Source organism: Simochromis diagramma, unplaced genomic scaffold (genome assembly GCF_900408965.1).
Source record: "Simochromis diagramma unplaced genomic scaffold, fSimDia1.1 OVJJ01000302.1, whole genome shotgun sequence".
Classification (NCBI taxonomy): domain Eukaryota; kingdom Metazoa; phylum Chordata; class Actinopteri; order Cichliformes; family Cichlidae; genus Simochromis; species Simochromis diagramma.
In genome coordinates, this window is record NW_024386792.1 from 4,262,158 (window position 1) to 4,284,530 (window position 22,373).

The following is a 22,373-nucleotide window of genomic DNA, read 5'->3' on the forward strand; positions in this document are numbered from 1 at the left end:
TCATCCACTAGGCCGGGCCTGATGCTGTTGCCTGGGCTCTGTGATGTGGCGATAGGTGGCCCAGAGAGGAAGCCAGACATGGGTTTTTCTGCAGGATTAGTGGGTCCAGAAGAGACCCGGTCGACGGGAGGGGGAGGGGGGCGCAGCGGCCCACGTGGAGCCTGCCAGTGACTGGGTGGCAGTTAACGCTAATCCTGCTGCTGATTACCGCTGGCATGGGGGGAAATAAACAGTAATAAATGAACCCACAAGGCTGAGCACACATACGCCTTCGCAACACAAGGCAAGTCAGGCTCACGCACTTGCACAATAGCGCACACATTCAGAAGCAACCAAAAACATGGTGGCATTACAGAAAGAAAAGATTGCTTTCGGTGATGGTATGGGTTGTCATCTGGTTGTTTGACGAATGGCAACAAATACAGTCACGAGCTTCCTGGAGCTCGTGGAGATTCAAACGTTAAGTTTTAAGTCACCAACAGACCGAAAACCTCGAAGACATTAACATAGGACAATGTTAAAGTGCGAAATCAATCTTTCATCTCTCTTAATCAGCAAATAACCCAATCTTCCACTCTCACTATAATCAAAAACATCACTGTCAGACCACTGGACTCTGCTATTACCACAAACATGCCTTTACCCCCTTGACAAACTGCAGGAAAAACCTAACTTTTTTTTTTTTTATTCATGCATTTTGTATGCCCTTTTACTACATAATTAAGCTTCCATCAGAAAAGATGCACCTTTTTCCTGCATTATCCCCTTAGTCACAGTGACATCTAGTGAGCATAAGCCAGAAGTGACAATAATGAACAATTGGTGAAAAGGCTTATATTTAGAAACACACAGTTTACCCAGAATAACACATGCAGGTGTTAACTGCTTGGAGAAAATACACCGAAACATAAGTTCACAGGTCTAAAGAGGTGAATCTGAAGTGAGATGTTCGCTCACAGTCGGCAACAGGTGTCACTCTGCTTTGTTGTTCACAGCTTTAGGTTTATGGGGAACAAACAGAGTTTTGTGGCAGCAGGTCTGCAAAGAGAGTCGCCTCTGAAGCAACAGAGCAACAACGTTTCTTCTCGTTTACGGCGTTTGAGCAACGCCGCTATCTCAAGTAATGTGGTCAGAGTTTTGGTTGATCCTCTTTTTTCTGTACAGGCATGCAATGCTCTGAAGCATTAAGGAAGAACCGCTGCATATGAAAGCACAACCTTTAGACAGGAGGCATATAAATACGGATATTTTATATTTATTTCTGTTTGGCTTTTCCAGCTGCTGCTGCCATCCAACAGACTTACAATGCCATCAAGTTTCTTCTTTATGCTGGGTAAGACTGTTCATATATATATATATATATATATATATATATATATATATATATATATATATAAATGTGTGTGTGTGTGTGTGTGTGTGAATGAGAATGGGGTGTCCCTCAATAGAAATTCTTCCATCTGGGTTCAGATCGTAATTTTTACAATGTGAATTTAATAAAATCACATAATCTGACAGAACATTGTTTTTGCAGATTAAATGTGAGAGTGTTGTACGTTGCACTTAAACCACTGTGTGCATAAAAAGGTTCTCAGGCACGCTGCCTTAACACACAGGAAGATTCAGTTCAATAAGGCTGCGCGTGTTTTATATAACGGGAACTAGGTCTTATATCCTGCTGTAGTGCTTTTGTGCACGATTTCACATATGGCTGTAGAAATGTGTAGAAATGAAAGTTTTTGTAACATCTGGGGAGTAATTTCCCAAGTTGTTAATGCATTGTATTAAAGTTATTTTCTTGCTATATATAGGTCGTATTTTTTTAAGATTATGAGCTGAAAGTGGACGTTTTATAGGTGTGTATTGTACTACCTGTGAGTTTCATACTGTGTTAAATGATAAGGCACTCTGAAACAGTGGGTCTAATGTGTGTTGGGTAAAAGGAACTGGGGAAAGACAAGAGGAAATGCATAGAAAGGCCAAAAAAGCTATGCTGAAACTGAATTTAATGATAAGGTGATCAGGTTTGATATATTGTTTTGACCTATTAGAACATTATATTTATTTTTTGTGTAGGTTTGGTTGTGGGGACCGCCATAGCAAACAAAACAACACTTGAGACAGATCGTATCACCTCCATCACCAACACCACCACCACCAGCACCTTCATCACCAACACCAGCACCTTCATTACCAACACCAGCACAATGAGCACGACCATCAACTATGATCGAACTACCATCAAGACAAGCAACTTAAGTACTGAAATGAACGTCAGCACTAAATCTTCTGGTGAGAGCTATTATCTGAACTCCTTTTACAATAAAGCCTATACTGTAAAGCAGTTCTTTCAGAGATTTTAACCCTTGTAAATGGTCCAAACTTCACAGTTTCTTATTTTTCTTAACATAAAAAAAATGTTTTGATTGTTTTGTTGTAGGAAACAGCGCAATAAGTGTTGCTACTACAGGTGGAGCAAAGCCCAGCAGTCAGACTGTCACTGAAACTACAAGGCCCACAAAGCCTCAAACCACACCTGCACCGGGTGGTTCTGTGACATCTCAAACCACAAAAGGCACATTCCCGAAGAGTAAGCTGGGACTGATTTCTTACATTACCAAAATCAGCATGATTATTCATAGCTCTCTGCATGCCAATAACTGTGTTGATTGTAATAAATCCTTCATCTGCAGATCAAACAGATGAAACAGTTGTTGCAACAATCCAATTGAAAAGGTTCGCACGATTTTGCAGTTCTCCTCATTTCGACAGGATTAGCTCACAGCCTCGTCATGCAACCGTTTTTAGTGGAAAACCTCAGATAAACCCTGGCGTGCTTGCATCGAGGCAGGTTTTGCAGCTAAACATCCAGATATTTTCTGCAGGAATAAAACAAGAATGATGGAGGCAAACATAAGTTCCAGAGGCCAGAATTGGCCTAGCAAAGATACGAATTTGGTCCACTGGACATCTTTGTGGCCCTTGATCTTAAATGAGTTTCCCTGAGCTAGAGGAAAGAGTTGCTTGAAATTGCTTGAAACAAAAGTGCAAATGATTATGAATATCCTTAATGTCAGCTGTGGGTGTTTTTCGATTGGATTATGGATAGACTAACGTTTTATGACAACTCATTGGCAGGTTTTTTATTTCATACAAGCGTCTTGTATATCTCACAGGTTCCACGTCCAGTCCAAAGACAGCTGGCTCTGACAAAACTGGTGAGTTAAACATACGTCAGCATGTCTGTGCCTCACAGAGGCTAGAACTTTTCTGTCAAATCTAGTGTGTAAATCTACAGTCACATGCCACTTCATTAAGTCCACCTGTTCTTCTGCTCATCGATCAAATATCTGCTCAGCCAATCACATGACAGCAACTCAATGCATTTAGGCATGTGCATGAACAAGAGAGCGTCAGAATGGGAAGAAAGTTTTATTTAAGTGACTTTAAATGTCACGTGATTGTTGGGGCAGGACTGAGTATTTGGGACAACTGCTGATCTGGTGGGATTTTCCCCACACGACCATCTCTAGGGTTTACATAGAATGATCTGAAAAACAGAAAATATCTAGTGAGCGGCAGTACTCTGGGAGAAGGAGAGGATAATAGATTGACTGCAGGGAAAAGCAACTCAAACTATCAGTTTGTACTCGACACAAGGTGTGCAGAAGAGCGTCTCTGAATGCACAACACATTAAATCTTGAAGCAGAAGGGCAACGGCAGCAGGAGGCCCCATCAGGTGCCACTCCTGTTGTATAAGAACAGGAAAGTGAAGTTACAGTTTGCACAACTCAACAAAACTCGAAAACTGAATTTGAAAAATGCTACCTGATCTGTGGCGTTCTGGTGGCAGGGTCAGCAATATGCTGTAAAAGCATGGATCCATCCTGCTTTGTATAAATGTCAGAATGGACCAGAAACTTCTGAGGAATGTTCTCAGCACCCTGTTGAATCTACGCCTCGGAGAATCAAGGCATCACTGATTGCATAGTGTAACTAATGAAGTGTCCTGTGAGTGTAGGTCTTTACTTGGAGGTCTGTGGGTCACAGTGCATAGCCACAGTGTTGGCAGATGTGCTTCACTCTAAACATGAATTGTATTTCCTCCTTCAGGTATCATCATTCTAGTCATTATCATCCTCGTGGTTGTGGCATTTTTACTTGTCTGTTACGTGACAAAGAAAAGAAGAAGAGTAAGTAAAGAAGCTCTACATTCAATACCCAACAAAGAATGGTTTGACTGGGTTTCATACTGTTTGCTAAACATGTAGGTACAGACAGCGATTTATTCATAAAGACTGGGAGTGTGCGGGGAACTGATATCCTTGTTTGGTCCAAAGATTTTTTCAAAATGTGTGGTATCATGGTCATATAACTGCAGCTTTTGTTGCTCAGTTTAAGCCAGGGATCTGTGTTGCATGTAAAGAAAAACATTTAAATAAAGGCACTAATGTGTTCCCCTGTGTTCTGGATCTCCTCAGCGCTACTCGGTTGATTTTTCCTCCAGACAAGATGAAGTCAACATCCCTCTCAGCACCGTGGAGCCTGTTGATACCGCACCTCAAAATGGTCAGTTATTAGCTGGAGACAATGTGTCGCCTTAAATATAACATTGTTCTGTTTTTTGAACCAGGTTCCTCCATCTGAATAAATAAACATTTTTCCTGTCTGAATATTTTTCAGGTCTGAAAACCTTCGAAAGTACAGAAACTACTGCGAAAGAGCCAGAAGAACTGGAGGCAAAGCCAGGAGGAGCAGATGAAGTTAAACCCGAAGCACAGGAGGAGCAGAAAGGTAAGAACAAACCTGTCTGGATCTTTTTCACAATATTTGACTTGTCACAATAGGAAACCCAGATTTTACTCATAACTTCAACAACGGTTTTTTTGATATTGTACCAATAATTCACTTTGAATTTTTCACACCAGCGCCTTTCCTGCTATGATGTGTTAAAGAAAATGGTTTCCGCGTGTGTGAAACTCAGATAAACAGCATGTGTTTGGTGGATTAAAAATGGTGTGCGTGTATAACGGTGTTTGCCACTTCCTCTTTCTTAAGATGTGTTAAGAGAGCAAAAAGGAAGTCCTGTTCGTGACACCGCTCCTCACACGTTACCGTAGCAACATCCACGGATGCTGTAAATATTGAAATAGTGAAATCTTTATGTGTACATGACTCAGACGTTGACTTAACTGTTAACACGAAACTTAAAATATGAAATGAAGTCAGTTTGTTTAGAGGGAAAATCTGATGCAATACACACCAGTCTGACTCACACAGTTCTCCAGTATTCTGAAATGTGTGTGTGCACAGCTAACAAAGTTTTCTAGTTTAAAAAAAGCTCCCACAACAGATGCCCTGCAGTACTTTAGCCCACCACTTGATGGAAATGGGAGCTAAGTTAAGAAACAAGGAGTATGGTTAGTTTCCCTTTACAGCAGCTGATACCCAAGTAGATGCAAGATCTAATAAATAAATAAATCCTGAGGTTGTGGAAAGCTGTATCCCTAAGCCTTTGTGCAGGGAATCATGGAGATGAGCTTTTGCTCTTCTGTGACTTTTATATACAACATTGTTCCCTTTTTGTCATGCACTTGCTCATTAAAATGTTGTTGCTTTAATATTTTCGTTTCCTTGTAAATGAATAAAGTTTGTCCGATCCTAGTATTCTCCTTGTGTGACATTGTGGCGTGTCTCTCTGCCTTCCCCAACAATGTCTTGTCCCAGTTGTTGTGAAAAGGGTCTGCTTTTTGTTTGTTTCCCCCTCTCGTGTGACAGTAAAAGTGAAATTTTGCCACCTGCGTTTGATACTAATGTTGTCTAATCTCTGTGACAAGAATCTGTAGCACCTACTAGAAATGTACACTCACTTGCAGACATTTGGGGAACTGCTACTGTTGGTTTTGTGGGCAAAAGAGGTGTCAAGACAGCAAGTTAGTTTCATTGTTTGTTTAATTTTTTTTTTTTTATATCTACTATTTTAGGGCTTGAAAAAATCATTTTAAATTTGAAGAAGGAAAAGTTGATTTGGGGGGGGGGGGGGGCAATAGTTGAATTCGGTGTGAGAGGAAACAAGCATATACGTCCTTTTCAGGCTTTGGAAATTGAAGCCTGCTAAACACATGTCATTTCCATATAGGTAGTTTATGACATAGTACTGTGTAAAAAATCTTGTGCCCGTCGTTGCTTCTTCTGTATTTTACTGGAAACAGGTGCAGCAATTTAATGAAAAATCCACAATCATAAATGGAAATACAGCATATGAGGCAAAAAAAAGACCTCTTGAAAGCAAATTTTAAACAAACTAGAAAAAGTTGCATTTCCTGCGAAAATGCAGTGTGAATGCCGTGTAGTGGAATCTGAAAACAGCAGAAGAAGGAGAGCTATCTGTTGAAAACACTGTGTAGAAGCTGAATTCTGCTGAAAACTGCTTTTTTTTGAAAGACTACACTGAAGAGTGTCAAGAAAGGAGATTACATGTAAGCAGGGAAGATGTGCAGCATCTGTCACATGTAGTACTCGAACCCTTGCCACCAGAACTCACGGCAGCTGTACTGCCCAGTGCGCCAAACCAGTTCTGGCCTCAAACATAGATATGATGAGAGAGAAAAAAAATGTGCACTGTGCAGAAGAAGAAGAAGCTGAAGTTTGTGCTAAAAACAGCTTAAGAAGCTGGAATTTGTGCTGAAAAGTAGTGAAAAACTGAAAATTTTGCAAAAAGAGGTGAAAAGCTGAAATTTGTGTGGAAAAGAGTTTAAACAGTGGAAGTGTTAACTGAAAAAAATGTTGCCATAAGCGGGATTCGAACCCGAGCCTCCTGGTCAGAGAACGACTGCCCCTCTCACTGAGCTAAAACGTGGCTCAGCCCGGCAAGCAAAACTAGTGATCACACTGATAATGTGGTCCCTGTTAGCAAAATGGGCCAAAAAATGGCATAAAAAGCTGAATATCTGAAAAAGTATAAAAGCTATCATCACCAAAAGATATAGCAGAAATAGCAGAACAGTTTAAAGTTTGAACAGTGAAAATCGACTGAAAACTGAGGGAGTAGTTAAGACATGGAGCAACTAGAATAATAAAGGATAAAGAATAAAGAGAAACAGGATCTCAATAGTGTGAATGCCTGTGAGGCATTCACACTATTGAGGTGTAGCTCAAGATCAGCCTATTTTCTTGCATGTCAGATAGAGTGGTGTATAATCTTGTGCAGAGCGGTGCACAGACACAGATCTAACACAGACCCTGAGTAGCAGAAAATAATGACTGTGCCTCACAATGACAGGCATCTTAAAGCCACACATTGAGATAAGCACATTGTTGTGACTTTTGCAAACTGCGTGTCGTGCAAAAGGGGTATGGGCTGACGTTTTTAGGAGACTTTTCACTTGTCTTGTCTTGCTGACCACTGAGAGAGCTTTGCACTTCCAGAAATATTGCATACTGATTCAAACGGTGCATTTGTTACAGTTTATTTTGGTTGGGTTTAATATTTTTCTTCAGGATCAAAATTGCTGTACAGCTATTTTATATAGAAAGATTTAACTAATGACACAAAAGCTGACTCTTATCACCCATTATGATCTTTTATCAGGACCGAGTACTCCTCTGGCCAGTGAGTTGGCAACATTTTTTATCATTTGTATTTGGACCGATCACAAATACTTCTCTTTTTTTCTCTGTACAGTGGCCATTTTTAAACAGAAAACTGTGTTTTAACCGTGGATACATCTCAAATATACAGATCAAATAACGCTCACACAGAAAGCCAGAAATAAGCAATAGTTACTCACGTGTTGTCGGTGTGTTTAAGCATCAAATCAAAGCAGGCAGGATTTACTCACAATTGACAGCAAAAGCAAGGAAAGCAGCTGTCCTGGCTCTCTCTGAAATGAACCAATCAAAGGTCAGTTTGATGGCAAGTTACTCTGCACAGCCCTTGACCTGAAAGGCAGCATGTATAAAAACTGCCATCAGTCTAGAAACGCACAATAATTTGCTCAAATGTGGGTATAATAGCTTGGGAAGTGTTTGAGGTGCTTTTTTCAGCCATCCCACTGAAGAATCGAACACATGTGCTTCTATTTTTCAGCATTTAGAATCAGACTATATGTGTTAACTTGACGAGAAGCACTTTTTTTCCCCCTTTTTTTATGTAAATATATAAATAGTGATTGTACTGTACTGTGAGTAAGTCAATACTGTGCTTGAATGGAAACACAAATCCAAGCTGCTGTTAACCAGCTGCTTTTGCTGCACTCAAAGAAATATTTATGCCCAAAATCCTACGTAAATGTCCCGTGTAACTTTGTAACATAACTACAATGCCAAATGGAATCTGGTCAAATGAAACCTAGTTGACTGGTATACATGTCAGCTAGGTTTCACATTTCACTGTGTTATTACATCTTCCAACAAACCGATGCATTCTCATAAACTTATAATAAATCTATTAAAAATACATAGCAGTGGGTTTGTGGTTTGTGGAAGCTGCCCCACCATATTTGAATTCAGTGGCCAGGAATGACTCCTCGCTTCTTACTAATGGCATTTTATATTTGTGGCTAAAAACCGGCCACATATGTAGTAAGTTGTGCCTCAAACTTTAAACTCAAGATATTAAGCATAATAACTATGGTTTATCATTAGAGGCGGGGTCTTTTGATCCTTTTCCTCCTCACCTAAAATCTCATCTACTGAACTGAAGTCAGGGCTCTAACACAAATGCTAATTAATTACAGATATTATTGCACGTTCTTATTCTCAGTAGATTAGACATGTAATCTTACTGTCTCCAGACAGCTGACAAGTTTGCTATATAAAAACACCAGCTGGCTATAGGCTAACATTATGTCAGTTAATATTAGGCTTGAGTGTCCTAAAAATCTCACCTTTCCTCTGATAAACAGTTACATACTCACGTCATATGAAATTTTATTTAATTAGTGGTGGAGTCCAGCAATTTTAGACCCACTTCAAAGGTTTCACTAATGCTGGCAAACAGCAGGTAACACAAGCTAACAACAGCTAACAGAGGCTAACAGTAGCTAAAACAGTAGCACTTACCAACAGCTCAGAATATCCCCAGCAACAATTCAACTCAGTATGGCTGTCATGGTCAAAAGTGAGCTGATTCACATTGCACTCCTTACACATAGTTTTAGAGTCCTTTTCCAGAGTGAATAAAGTTTCTCACCCAACATTGACAGCTGAGGTAAACAGTAGACCGACAGCCTTCCACAAGTAGGAAAAAACTGAGTTATAATTTTTTTTTGTTGTTGTTTTTATCGGAGAACTGTACATGTGCAGCTTTTTCAATAACAAGGTATTCCTCACTTTATACTATATTTTACTCTTAAGGCAAAGGCTTATGGTGAGCTGTATGTGGGGCTGAACAGAAATGAGAAAAAGGCTTGTAAAGATCGGCTAGGCAGAGCTCAAACTGGAAAGGATGTGCAGCAGATTAGGGTGGTTAAGGATAGACATTGAACTCTTATAAAAAGTGAAGAGAGTATGTTGAGAAAGAGTACTTTGAGGAGCTGATAATTAAGCGAAATGAGAGAAAAAGGACAACGGATGGAGGACAGTGAATCAGGAAGTGCAGAGGACTTGCAGAGGAGTGGAAGAGGCAGCTGGTCCAGATGGACGGTATGAAGATACGTTTAACCAGGACGTTTAATGTGTGTGAATGTGTGTGTGAATGGGTGGATGACTGGATATGTAAAGCGCTTTGGGGTCCTTAGGGACTAGTAAAGCGCTATATAAATACAGGCCATTTACCATTTAACACAGTTCTGGAGGGAGAGATCATGCCTGAGGAATGGAGAATGGATGTGCAGAGCTGCGTCACTACAGAAGATAAAACTGAAGAATCATACCATGAAGCTAGTTGTTGAAGCTAGGGTTAAGAAGAGAGGTGATGATCAGTGAGCAGCAGTATGGTTTCATGTCAAGAACGAGCTCTACAGACGTGATGTTTGCTTTGAGAGTGGTGATGAAGAAGTACTGAGAACGTTAGACCTGTTGTTTGCAAATAGATGTGTTGCCCCCTGGTGGCAGTTGAAAAAAAAGCAAAGAGTTGCGCATTGGCTTCATGTTTAAAACCCAAACGAAATAGTAGTTAGAGGCTGATTCATGCCAGGAATCCACCTGTGAAGAATAGTTTAGCAAAGGCTCGAATAACGACTGACCAGCCAGCTTAGTCATTCCACAATTACATCTTGAAGAACAGCCATCTTCCTCTTTCCTTAATTTCTCCTTTCCCTCTCCCTAAGACTGGGTCAGATAATAATGGGGCCGCCCTACTTTCCCACAGCCTCCAACAGCTGCATGGCTGTGGCTCATTAGGAAGTGATCACTAATCAGCTGCCTCATTACCAACATGGTGGCCCTCTCAAATGCTTTTGCCCAAGAAATATCATGCCTGAGGACAAACTACTTCAGGCTGTTTAAGTGGAAATGCTGTGATTATGGGGCACCTAAATAATTCAAACAGCGGTTCTGCAATGTCATCTAAATTTAAAGGAAAAAATGAAGAAATGTTTCAAGAATTTCACACAGTTAACTTATTGCAAAAGTTTAACATTCTGTCGAAAAGGTATGACACAAATACACGGGCATTCCAGTATTTTCAAACTCAGTCCGTGTGTTTATTCTACTTATCCACATTGTTTCAGTTTCCATTTATTTTAATCACTGTTTTTTATCTTGAGAACCACAAAAAAACAGCTGTGCTTTCTGCTTTTGTTGTCCTTTACAGCTGAGACTGATAAATCTGTTGCTGATCCCAGCACTGAGTCTGCAACTCCAGCTCCTGCTCCCGCTCCAGACAGCTCTGGGGACAAGCCCAAAGCGGATGTAGCTGAGCCTCCTGCACCTGTGGAGTCCACTGTGGAAGTCAAAACTGATGATGAGGCCGCTGTCTCCAACAAGACTTCAGTGGAGTCCCTGAAGGAGACAAATGAGAACAACAGCAACAACGCTGGCTTCATTCAGACGAGAAGTTGGTATTTAGATCATTTGTTCCCTCTAAACATTCATCACAGGTCCTTCACCTTCGGAAATCCTAAAATACAGTTTACAGAAACGCCCGTATAGTACACTGAGTATAATGCAGGCCTTCAAACACTCAGGTCTCATGGATTTGTCTTAACAAATCCCAAACTCGCTCACGAACTTACTGTTCTGCTATATGGGGTAAACGTTCAGCTCTTCCGCGTTCATATCCGAGTTACAACAAAATGCAACATTTCAACACACTGCCATCTAACAGAGAAACAACAAAAGCAGAACTTTCGTGCATATTGTGAATTCCTTCCTCTATTTACCCTGAAAATCTAGATTACTGTGAAACATTGGAAGGTAGATGAAGACTTTTTCTTTCAGCCTGATATGTGCACACAGTTCTTAGTCAGTGTAATTGTGTAAAGGATCTTCTCTAAAATGAGTGTGAAAGAATGCCCCTTCTAGTGGTTGGATAGTGTAAGTAATAGGGAATAACAGCATGTGTAGGTGTGATCTTTGCGATCAGCTGAACTCGAATCAAACTGATCTTCTAAAAATTGTCTTTTTGTGATAAATTTATTTAAGCAAAATCACTTAAAGAGTCCTGTGACAGACTAGAGGTGTGTCCAGGGTGTACCCCACTTCTTACTCTGTGGCATCTGGGATAGGCTCCCCCACTGTCAAAGTAAACCAGGAAACACAGGACAAGCACGGCGACCGAGAACTAACCACGAGACACGGCTGAGAGGGAAGACAGATGACTAAACATAGAAAGAACAAACCCTACACTAGAGATGTGACACACTAAACATGGAAGGCAAAGGGACAAAACCTAAGAACCAGGAATCCCAAAGACACAGACATGACACTGACTGAGGAGACAGGGGACGTGGGAACATGGAGCATAGAAGGCGCACAGAAGCAGACACCAAGAGAAAATCATAAATAATGAAATCAATGACTATAAATAACACAAAAACACTCTGTCAACAACCATGACACCATTCAAATTTGGCTTAAGTCCATCAAGGTCTTCAGTGTCAACTTAATTATTAATTTATTGGTTGGAAAATGACAAAAAGTCGTGTGTATAGTCAACTTAAATTACTGGAAAAAGATTAAAAATATCAAGAATGATTGATCGGTAAAGAGATAGAGCTATTTAAAACTATGTTTTTACTGCCATTGTTTGTATTGGCACCATATGGGCATACAGGCAATGATATGGATATGTGGATTTTTAATATCATGTTACTTCGGACCTCTAACCTGTTCTTCAAGGTCAAATAAGGTCAAACTTTCACAAAATGTCTTTAAACAGTTAAGAAATGACGCTGGCATACCCAGAAGAAAAAATGTTTAGATTTTATTTAGATAATATCTCTTAAATTTGTGTTTTAAAGTGACACGTTGCTGGTTTTTTCCCCAAAATTGTTATTTTATTTTTTTTATATCTTCTGGACATCAGGTCTTGTTTGATCACATAATGGCTTAGTGGGGCGGATAAATATTTTGTACATAACTGTGGAAGTGAACTCTAACCTCCAACCCATCACTGTCAGGTGATGGGTTGTCAGTTTAAGTATTTTTCAGTTTAAATACTGCAGCATTGTCCTGTTTTCATGTGTCATTAAAAACAAATCAACCCAGTTTCAGTATGGTATTAATGCTACTTTCAGTTCAGTGATGAGCACCACCTCCTTGTTTGTGAGCTCTGACTTTATTTTTCTAAAACCTGGTTGCCTGTTTTCTGTTCAATGTAATGAGAGGACGTCCTTTGTGGTGATTTTGGGTAGTAATGTCCTGTTTACTTAATCAATATCTACTCCTACGTAATGTTTGTGTGATCAAAGTAAACATCTGTCACGTCGCTCTTATCTGATTTTTGCTGCACTGCAAACTTCTTAAAGCGCATTTAAACAGAAAGGCGAAAACAAAATGAATATGTACTAAATACAGCGTTATTCCCTTAAAAGTAAATGCTCCCCAGAGAGTGAGTTGCCTCTGCAGAGGTGTGCGCTTCTTGTTTTATCCTTGATTTGACTTCTCCTCTAGTTTTGACCGTCAAGCAAGTGGTTTTTGACATGATACTGTGCATCCACAACGCACCCACAGCTACACCCTGTTTCTGTTTCTTTTGAATAGATTTGATCTTCTGGGAAGTTCCTCTCGACTGTCCGGTGGGAGATATTGTGGCAGCCTGGTAACCGTGCCGTTCCTCAGAAACTTGGTAAGACTACATAACACTACAAGACAAATGCTGTGCTGCAGCTGCTCCACCGCTCAGCCAGCTTAGGTGTTAATAAAAGGACAACTCCCGCCACCAGCTGAAAGTCAACCACATACGACCAGCGGGCGTGCAGTGTTACAGCTTCCTGTCCTGAAGTAACTTATTAAAAATAGAAATACCATAACCATAAAATCTAAATTTGTCTAATGTCCAAGTCCTGAAATTGTAAATCATCTTGACAGCCTGACATCCAGCGGCTTATAAATACTCATGATGGGAAACTGCAACCAAAACCGAGCATAAGTGAAACATGAAGTATTACATACACAAGTTAGTTAAGTTGATTGTTGAATCAAAGTCAATTTTGCAAGCTGCTGACTGGATCGCCATCATTTCCACAATTAGGCAATAACAGAGAGACACACCCAAGCCAAACACTTCTATCAAAATGTGTTTCTGCAAACTCTGAGTCATGCTTGACATCACTCCTTTATTCATCTGACGTCTCCCGCTCTGTCTTTCGCTGATGGATGACATCCTTCTCTCACACGAGTAGTAACACGGATCCTCTCGGTCTAATCATCACATGCTTTGGATGTAAGGCCCACATCTGCACCTGCAGTCCACCCTCTCTTCCTATCAGCTCAAAAATTCTCCGGGCTGCAGCCAGAGGCCTGAGGAATTCACACTGCTCTTAACAGCTGATGATAAGCTCACATCTGAGAGGCTAACTGCTCGGGAGCTCGGCGTTTTCAGTCACGGATCATTTCCGCTCTCACAGAAACAGCAGCTTCAGAAATGCCGGGAATGTCCATTTCTGCAAAGGCAATCGCTTCTAGTTCTGTCTCTGATACTTGCTCACATGTTTAGTGGGTCTTTAAGATAAGAAAAATGAAGGCAATCAGCATGACTGTGAAATCAGCTATGCATTTACACAATATTACAGTTAACTATTTGATCATTGGCATCCAAACCTCTGTTTCAAAACGTGCTTATTGTGCTCTCCGTAGGAAAAGTGCAGGTTTTCCCATTATCAATGATGAATGGGACTGAGACTGCTTTCATTTTGCTAACAGCAGCTGTGATTTTTCTAAAGTGTCACGTCAAAGTACATTCTGTTACAAATCTTTTCTTCAGTAGTTGGCAGGCAGCTTTGTTTGTGGATTTAGACTCTGTGGTGGCAATTAGTTTTTCTTTTCCTGTAACTGAAGTTCATTTTTTATATGCCTGGCTATGTTGGACCAATGAATTGCTGCTCTAATTATATTGCCGAAGGCAGGAGTGGGCAATTAATTTTCCTAAGGAGTCACATGAGAAACTGGGACTGTTGCGGAAAGCTGCGTAATAACAATAATAATGTCAATAACAATATTAATAGAAAAATGACATAAAGCATATAACTAGACACATACTAATACTTAATTCAGTTCAATACTGAATTCAGTTCAGCAGTGCAGCCCTCCACAACAGTCCCAGAAAATATACATGCAAGCTCTCTAACTCTGCATAATACACCAAGCATAAAAATGCAATCAGTTTGATGCCGTGTGCGTTCATTAGTCTGAGAAGCTTAGCTGGATGTGGTCTAGTGTTCTGAAATCAGCATTATTTTAGGCTTCAGAGTGAGTAATGAGCATGTTTAACAAAGCACTTACTAAAGCGCTTACGGAGTCTAAAACTCACAGAACCACTTTAGCGTGTGCCATCCATAGCACCTTACTTTATTCAAAGTGCAATGGAACAATGTAACTGTCTCTAGAAATATGTAAATTCTGCATAACAGGAAAGCCAAATATGACTATGTTTTATAGACAAAGTTTGCTTTTATAAGTTACCCTGCAGGATTCATTTACAATAAGCATGACATACAACATAAAAACATTGTTTTCTATCTTAGTCATGTCAAGAAGTAATTATTATTCTTTTTAATTCATGGTCCAAATGGATGGCATAGATCAAACAGCTAGCATGTGTTTGTGCAGAGGTGCCAAAGACTGCAGTTCATGGAATGGTCAGTCTTAGAGACACGTTAAAATACCCACCTGTACAGTAGAAGTGTACATGAAAATAATTTTAAAAAAGACCCTTTGGTTACTAATTTTCCCTCTTCTTACTCACCTGTTAAAACTGCCTAATCTGCACACGAGTGACAGGTCGATGTTACCAGCTGCTTGCGAGGCTTGATCTTTAATCCTCTAAGTTTTGAAGTTTGGAGGATTTTTATGCAGTTATGTGCCAAATAATATCACTTGCTGTGTTTTTAGTATCACTAGCAGTCTATATAGTTAGGCACAAAGGTGGCAGACATCAAAAGTTTCTCATCCAGAATGCTCTGTTTTATTTTGTTTTTTCATAAATCCAAAAAGTACTCAGCTCTAACCCAGCACGTTTTAAAGGTGTACTTGAAGAGAGATGAAAGGCTTCTAAGAAAGCAACTACATTTTTATACCTAACAAGTTGAGAGTGAGACATGATGCCTCAGATGCCAAAAGACACCCTGTGTGAATCTCTTAGCTGGCCTGGGAATGAGAACAGGCAGTCTGGAGAACCATCAGAAAAAAGAAAAGTGAAGACTGCACTGATCCCCACCTGGTTTGGGAAGTGATGAGCAAGGTGAAGTTTAAAGGCTGGAGGGGAAGATAATGGACATGAGCTGGCAGGTCATAAACTAAACCAGCATAATTAGACCTGAGACTTTGCTGTGTTATTTTCCAGTCAGAGCAAAGCTTTCATGTCTGATGGTTAATGTTGGTGGAAACTGCCGGTACCGCCTGGGAAGAATATTTCACGGTGAGGAAGAGGCAGAAGTGAAAGAAGGATAGACTCCGATTTTACTCTTTGAGACAAGCAAAGCTAGTAGTTAGCGGGAAGCAGCAGAGGCACTTACTGGAAAGGTGGTGGTTTAGAAACAGGTCATAAGAGATGAAGAGAGATGAAGATCTGTGGCTGAAGATGGTGGTTTGCCTTTCCTGAGCTTTTGTGTGTGGAACACAAAGTAACACAAACAGTACAGAAGAAAATAAAATATTAATACAACCTTTTTTCTGTTTTTTTAGAAGCTGTCTCTATTTTCTTACAATTTTCTTGGGAGACATATAAACATAAATTTGTGGCGGGCTGGATGACAATAGCGCAGTGCTGAACACAGGGTCTTTATCTCAGTAATAACAGTGAAGGAAAGCTTCCTGCTCGTGAGGTTTGATGTGGTTCAATCTGGCAGGTCAGCCGTTACACCTGGGAAGCTTTGCAGAAGGGAGGGACTGCTGGAAAACACCGACAAGCCCTTCACACTGCGAGAAGAAACAGCTGGCGGAGGCTGGATCAGGCCCTTTTTCCCCACATGTTGTGCTGCTAAGCACCAAGTTTTTGCTAAAACTTTTCAACTGCAAAGTCACAAGACAGCAATTACACCTGTGTTATTTGCACTGCGTTTGCAGAATGATCCTGTGCATGCAGCTTTGAGAGAATGGTGGAGTGAACGGTTTTACTGCAATGATTTATTATGAGATGAGAGAAGTTTCAGGAGCATTGAGTTTATGCGATTTAAGAAGGCATGTTTAAAGTATCTTGTGGTAAAATACATTCATCGTCTAAATGTCTGTAAGGGTTGATCGTATCTGCATAACATAATGGATTAAAATAGCAGTAAATGAGCATTAGTGGATGGATGGACTGATCACAGAGCAGGGGATTTTCTTTTTGTTTAATTATAGTCTTGCTAAATCATAAGTCATCTATATCAAAGTCTCTCACGATCGCCAAAATATCCTTAAATTAATTACTATATCAGATTTACATTACTGTGCAAAAGTTTTGAATCACTCATTTCTTTATATTTTGCTCGGAAAATGGGAAATAGTCAGAGTGAGTTATTGGAACGTGTGCAAAAATGGATGGAAATACAGTATGTTAAGGCAAAAACAGAGTTTGTACAATTGTAGCAATTTTTATTCTTCAACACAGCCTGAACTCTCTCAGGTGATCTTTCTTCTAATTTCTTTAAGTTGTCTTCAGGAATAGTTCTCCAGGCTTCTTGAAGGACATTCAAAGCTCTTCTTTGGATGTTGGCTGATTTTTGTTCTGTTCTCTGTCGAGATGATCCCACACTCTTTATTCATGTTGAGATGCCGGGCCTGGGGAGGCCAATCCGTGACTGATAAATGTTCCATTGTGTGTTTTTCTATCCAGGTATGCTTTTACTGCATTGGCAGTGTTTGGGATCATTGTCTTGCTGAAAAAGCCACTGCCAGTCAGATGCTTTCAACATGGTATTACATGGTGGATTAAAATCTGATGGCACATTTCTTTGTTCATATTTCCATAAATTTTGAAAGATCCCCAACACCACTGGTTCAAATATAGTCCCAAACAATGGAAGGAGCCAGCATCGTGTTTTACAGATGACTGTAGATACTCACTGTTGTACCTCTCTCCTGAGCTCATCCTTACTTACTGAACCAAAAACTTCACATTTGGATTCATCACTCCATCAGATCAGTTGCCACTAATTTTCAGTCTTGTGGGGAGGTTTTTTGGCACAACTCAGCTTTTTCTCCCAGTTCCCGTTCCTTAAGCATTGCTTCCTGACAGCTACCCATCCACTGGGACCATTTGTGATGAGGCTTTAATTAACAATAAATGGATCAACTGAATGACAGCTGTGTCTCTCAGGTCCTGTGTCAGGTCTTTGCTGGATTTTTTTCTTATCTCATAAGTTTGTTCGTTTTGGTCCATGATTTACTAGAATCGCCATTTCTCCTGGAGTATTGCTCAGAATTGAATCAAACTTCCAAACAATGATCACCAACTCACAGTTTTATTTTCAGATCGTCTTCATAAAATGATAGTTTACAAGTTAGCGCATCCAATATAGAAACAATCTGTAAAATGTGCTTCTAAAGTTATTAGGAATTGAACTCGTATTTTTAGGGACATTAAAGGAAATGAGACTGTGCTTTAGTTGAATTCTTTAAAATGCTTGGAAGGAACTGACCTATGGCAGAGGTCAAGGTCAACAAATCATTGACTAACCATTCCAGCATACAAGTGACTGACTCTTCCTGATGAAATGTAAAGAGGATAAATCTGTCAGTAGTGTTTGGCCTTTGACCTTTGGAGATGACATTTTCTGTAACACCTTTCAAATCTCTTAGAAAAATGTGCTCTAAACAAAACTGAGTGATGGGACATGTTTTTGTTTAGTGTGCTTGTTTGGAGTGAGCCTCTTTTGAGGTCATAATTTGATTTGGTAAGAAGGCTCAAACACTCGCAGACGAGGTCATCCAGACTTTTTCAACCTGAAATCAGGGCAAAACTTTAAAGCATGACGTTGCAACACTTACAGCAGATTAACACCATGTGCTGTGTTTTTATATGTAGAACTTCATCATTGATCTTTAACAAAACCACAGAGTTTACCCTCTTTCTTTGGCTGCTTGACTTTAGAGGTTCTGGGTTTAAATCCTTCACAAAGGTCATAGGTCACATAGTCCTTATTGCAGGGTACACAGTGACTGCAGAAGGATAATGTGGCCTCAGTGTCAGAATGAACTGGCTCACATTCTTTGCCTGTCACTGAGCAAGTCTCTGCAGAACTGTGTTCGCAGCACCCGTTGCGATGAGTCGTCCAACACACATTTAACAATTCATCTAGTCACTCTACTCTAAGTGGAGCTGTATTTCTCCATCATACACCTATTTTTTACTAAATGATATTAAACTGGAATCCTGCTGAAGAATATACAAAAGCAACAATGAGAGTGAGTGCTCTGTTAAGGTCAGGGCAGCTGCAGACACTACAGCCAAGTAGCTGCTCCTGTTATACTTTTCCTTGGAGGAGGCATGCATAACTGGTGGGAGTGCAGTCCACAGACAAACAGGCACACAGACGCCAATACAGAGCCTTGCATTGGCCCTTTGACGATGATATTAACATTGCACTGACCCAAGAGAACTTGTGCATACTCCCAGACATAGAAATTAAAAAATACTGGAAACGTCTCATTTGTACTTTACCTTTGGCCCCGACCTCAATCTTTTTATTTTAAGAGTTGTCAAAGAATGCCTGACCTTGACCTTCGCTATTTACACTTGAAGCATTTTACACAGTGTCACATTTTCTAGATTCTTCTTTTGTGCTTTGAAAGTGGAACCACAAAACATTTAAAGGAACTAATTTAGGAGTTTATGTATGTACCATGCTGCATTTCACTCAAAGGACAGGACAGTGGGGAAAGCACAGTGAAAACACTTTGTGGAGAAAGCAGAAATAATAGCTTAGAACTACTGTGAATTGAAGTATCCTTGGGCAAGATGCTGAACCCTGAGCTGCCTCCAATGCATTCATCAGAGTGGAAGTGAGAGTGTGTATAAGGTAAAAGCGCTGTATGAATGTGTGTGATTGGGTGAATGACACGAGTTACTAGCCCGTCACTAAAAATGTGGTGTCACAGTGGGTCAGTTTTTTGCAGTCTGTATCTGTATTGCCTTTACTCTGCCTGGTTACTAGTTTTTTAGCAATTTGATCAATGGCAGCTGAACGTAGTTCATGAACTTGGCATGATAATTGATTCACAGACTTATTCATGGGAGATTTTGTATATATGTAAAACATATGAGATTGTTAACTTGGATATACAGTGGGGCAAAAAAGTATTTAGTCAACCACCGATTGTGCAAGTTCCCCCACCTAAAATGATGACAGAGGTCAGTAATTTGCACCAGAGGTACACTTCAACTGTGAGAGACAGAATGTGAAAAAAAAATCCATGAATTCACATGGTAGGATTTGTAAAGAATTTATTCGTAAATTAGGGTGGAAAATAAGTATTTGGTCACCTCAAACAAGGAAAATCTCTGGCTCTCACAGACCTGTAACGTCTTCTGTAAGAAGCTTTTCTGTCCCCCACTCATTACCTGTATGAATGGCACCTGTTTGAACTCATCATCTGTATAAAAGACACCTGTCCACAGCCTCAAACAGTCAGACTCCAAACTCCGCCATGGCCAAGACCAAAGAGCTTTCGAAGGACACCAGGAAAAGTATTGTAGACCTGCACCAGACTGGGAAGAGTGAATCTACAATAGGCAAGCAGCTTGGTGTGAAAAAATCAACTGTGGGAGCAATCATCAGAAAATGGAAGACATACAAGACCACTGATAATCTCCCTCGATCTGGGGCTCCACGCAAGATCTCATCCCATGGGGTCAAAATGATCATGAGAACGGTGAGCAAAGATCCCAGAACCACATGGGGGGACCTGGTGAATGACCTGCAGAGAGCTGGGACCAAAGTAACAAAGGTCACCATCAGTAACACACTACAACGGCAGGGAATCAAATCCCGCAGTGCCAGACGTGTTCCGCTGCTGAAGCCAGTGCATGTCCAGGCCCGTCTGAAGTTTGCCAGAGAGCACATGGATGATACAGCAGAGGATTGGGAGAATGTCATTTGGTCAGATGAAACCAAAGTAGAACTTTTTGGTATAAACTCAACTCGTCGTGTTTGGAGGAAGAAGAATACTGAGTTGCATCCCAAGAACACCATACCTACTGTGAAGCATGGGGGTGGAAACATCATGCTATGGGGCTGTTTTTCTGCCAAGGGGACAGGACGACTGATCCGTGTTAAGGACAGAATGAATGGGGCCATGTATCGTGAGATTTTGAGCCAAAACCTCCTTCCATCAGTGAGAACTTTGAAGATGAAACGAGGCTGGGTCTTCCAACATGACAATGATCCAAAACACACCGCCCGGGCAACAAAGGAGTGGCTCCATAAGAAGCATTTGAAAGTCCTGGAGTGGCCTAGCCAGTCTCCAGACCTCAACCCCATAGAAAATCTGTGGCGGGAGTTGAAAGTCCGTGTTGCTCGGCGACAGCCCCAAAACATCACTGCTCTCGAGAAGATCTGCATGGAGGAATGGGCCAAAATACCAGCTACTGTGTGTGCAAACCTGGTAAAGACCTATAGTAAACGTTTGACCTCTGTTATTGCCAACAAAGGTTATGTTACAAAGTATTTTTGTTATTGACCAAATACTTATTTTCCACCCTGATTTACGAATAAATTCTTTACAAATCCTACCATGTGGATTCATGGATTTTTTTTTCACATTCTGTCTCTCACAGTTGAAGTGTACCTCTGGTGCAAATTACTGACCTCTGTCATCATTTTAAGTGGGGGAACTTGCACAATCGGTGGCTGACTAAATACTTTTTTGCCCCACTGTATATTAAAGAGTTTTGATTCATTTCACACTACTTTCTGTGCTGTATTCAGCTGCTGTACATTACAGCTCAGCCTGCATAGATAAACCCTGTATACTAGTCCCCTGGTATGACCATCCCTGCCCATGTCCTTTTCAATATTAAGGAATCAGAATCAGAAAGGGTTTTATTGCCAAATGTTGAGCGGGTTTACAACATTAGGAAATTGCTGCGGTGCTTCAGTGCAAACATACTGTTATAAATTAAGCTTAAATAGACATGAAAATAAAAATGAGAATAAGAATTAAAAGTGCTAAGTAGATAGATAGATATATACATGATATATACATGAGTGCAGGTGGTGATCAGTGCCAAACATGGAATGATGCAGTGAACACAGCGTAGGGTCATGTGTTAGTGGTGGGAACAGTCATACGGTTATTGTTCATGTGTTCAACAGCAGAGGGGAAGAAACTGTTCTTATGGCGAGAGGTTCTGGTGCGAATGGACCGGAGCCTCCTGCCTGAGGAGAGCAGGTCAAACAGACTGTGTCCAGGGTGAGAAGGGTCAGCTGTGATCCGAGCCAGTGTCCTGGAGGTGTACAGGTCCTGCAGAGATGGGAGTCTGCAGCCAATCACCTTCTCAGCAGAGCGCACAACACGCTGCAGTCTCTGTTTGTCCCTGATAGTGGCTCCAGCGTACCACATGGTGATGGAGGAGGTGAGGATGGACTCGATGATTGCAGTGTAGAATTGCATCATCGTCCGTGTTGGCAGGTTGAATTTCTTCAGCTGCCTCAGGAAGTACATCCTCTGCTGGGCTTTCTTAATGACGGAGGTGATGGTGGGCTCCCACTTCAGGTCCTGGGTGATGGTGGTACCCAGGAAGCGGAATGAGTCCACAGAGGTGATGGGGGTGTCAGTCAGGATGATG

At 40.7% G+C, this 22,373-nt stretch overlaps 1 protein-coding gene across 2 annotated transcripts in view; it reads left to right on the forward strand.

Moving 5' to 3' along the window:
• Positions 1-1,101: 1,101 nt before the first annotated feature.
• Positions 1,102-22,373, forward strand: part of si:dkey-27h10.2 (serine-rich adhesin for platelets) — a 31,617-nt gene continuing 10,345 nt past the window's right edge. The window contains exons 1-10 of one of the 2 annotated variants that reach the window (XM_040023892.1): positions 1,102-1,120; positions 1,279-1,333; positions 2,077-2,292; positions 2,441-2,590; positions 3,177-3,218; positions 4,115-4,194; positions 4,483-4,570; positions 4,685-4,795; positions 10,758-11,000; positions 13,148-13,232. In XM_040023892.1, the coding sequence (XP_039879826.1) occupies positions 1,306-1,333; positions 2,077-2,292; positions 2,441-2,590; positions 3,177-3,218; positions 4,115-4,194; positions 4,483-4,570; positions 4,685-4,795; positions 10,758-11,000; positions 13,148-13,209 (1,020 nt within the window). In that variant the 5' untranslated portion in view covers positions 1,102-1,120; positions 1,279-1,305 and the 3' untranslated portion in view covers positions 13,210-13,232. Of the gene's footprint in view, positions 1,121-1,172; positions 1,334-2,076; positions 2,293-2,440; positions 2,591-3,176; positions 3,219-4,114; positions 4,195-4,482; positions 4,571-4,684; positions 4,796-10,757; positions 11,005-13,147; positions 13,233-22,373 lie in introns of those variants that run through there. The other variant, XR_005694782.1, reaches the window with a different exon arrangement.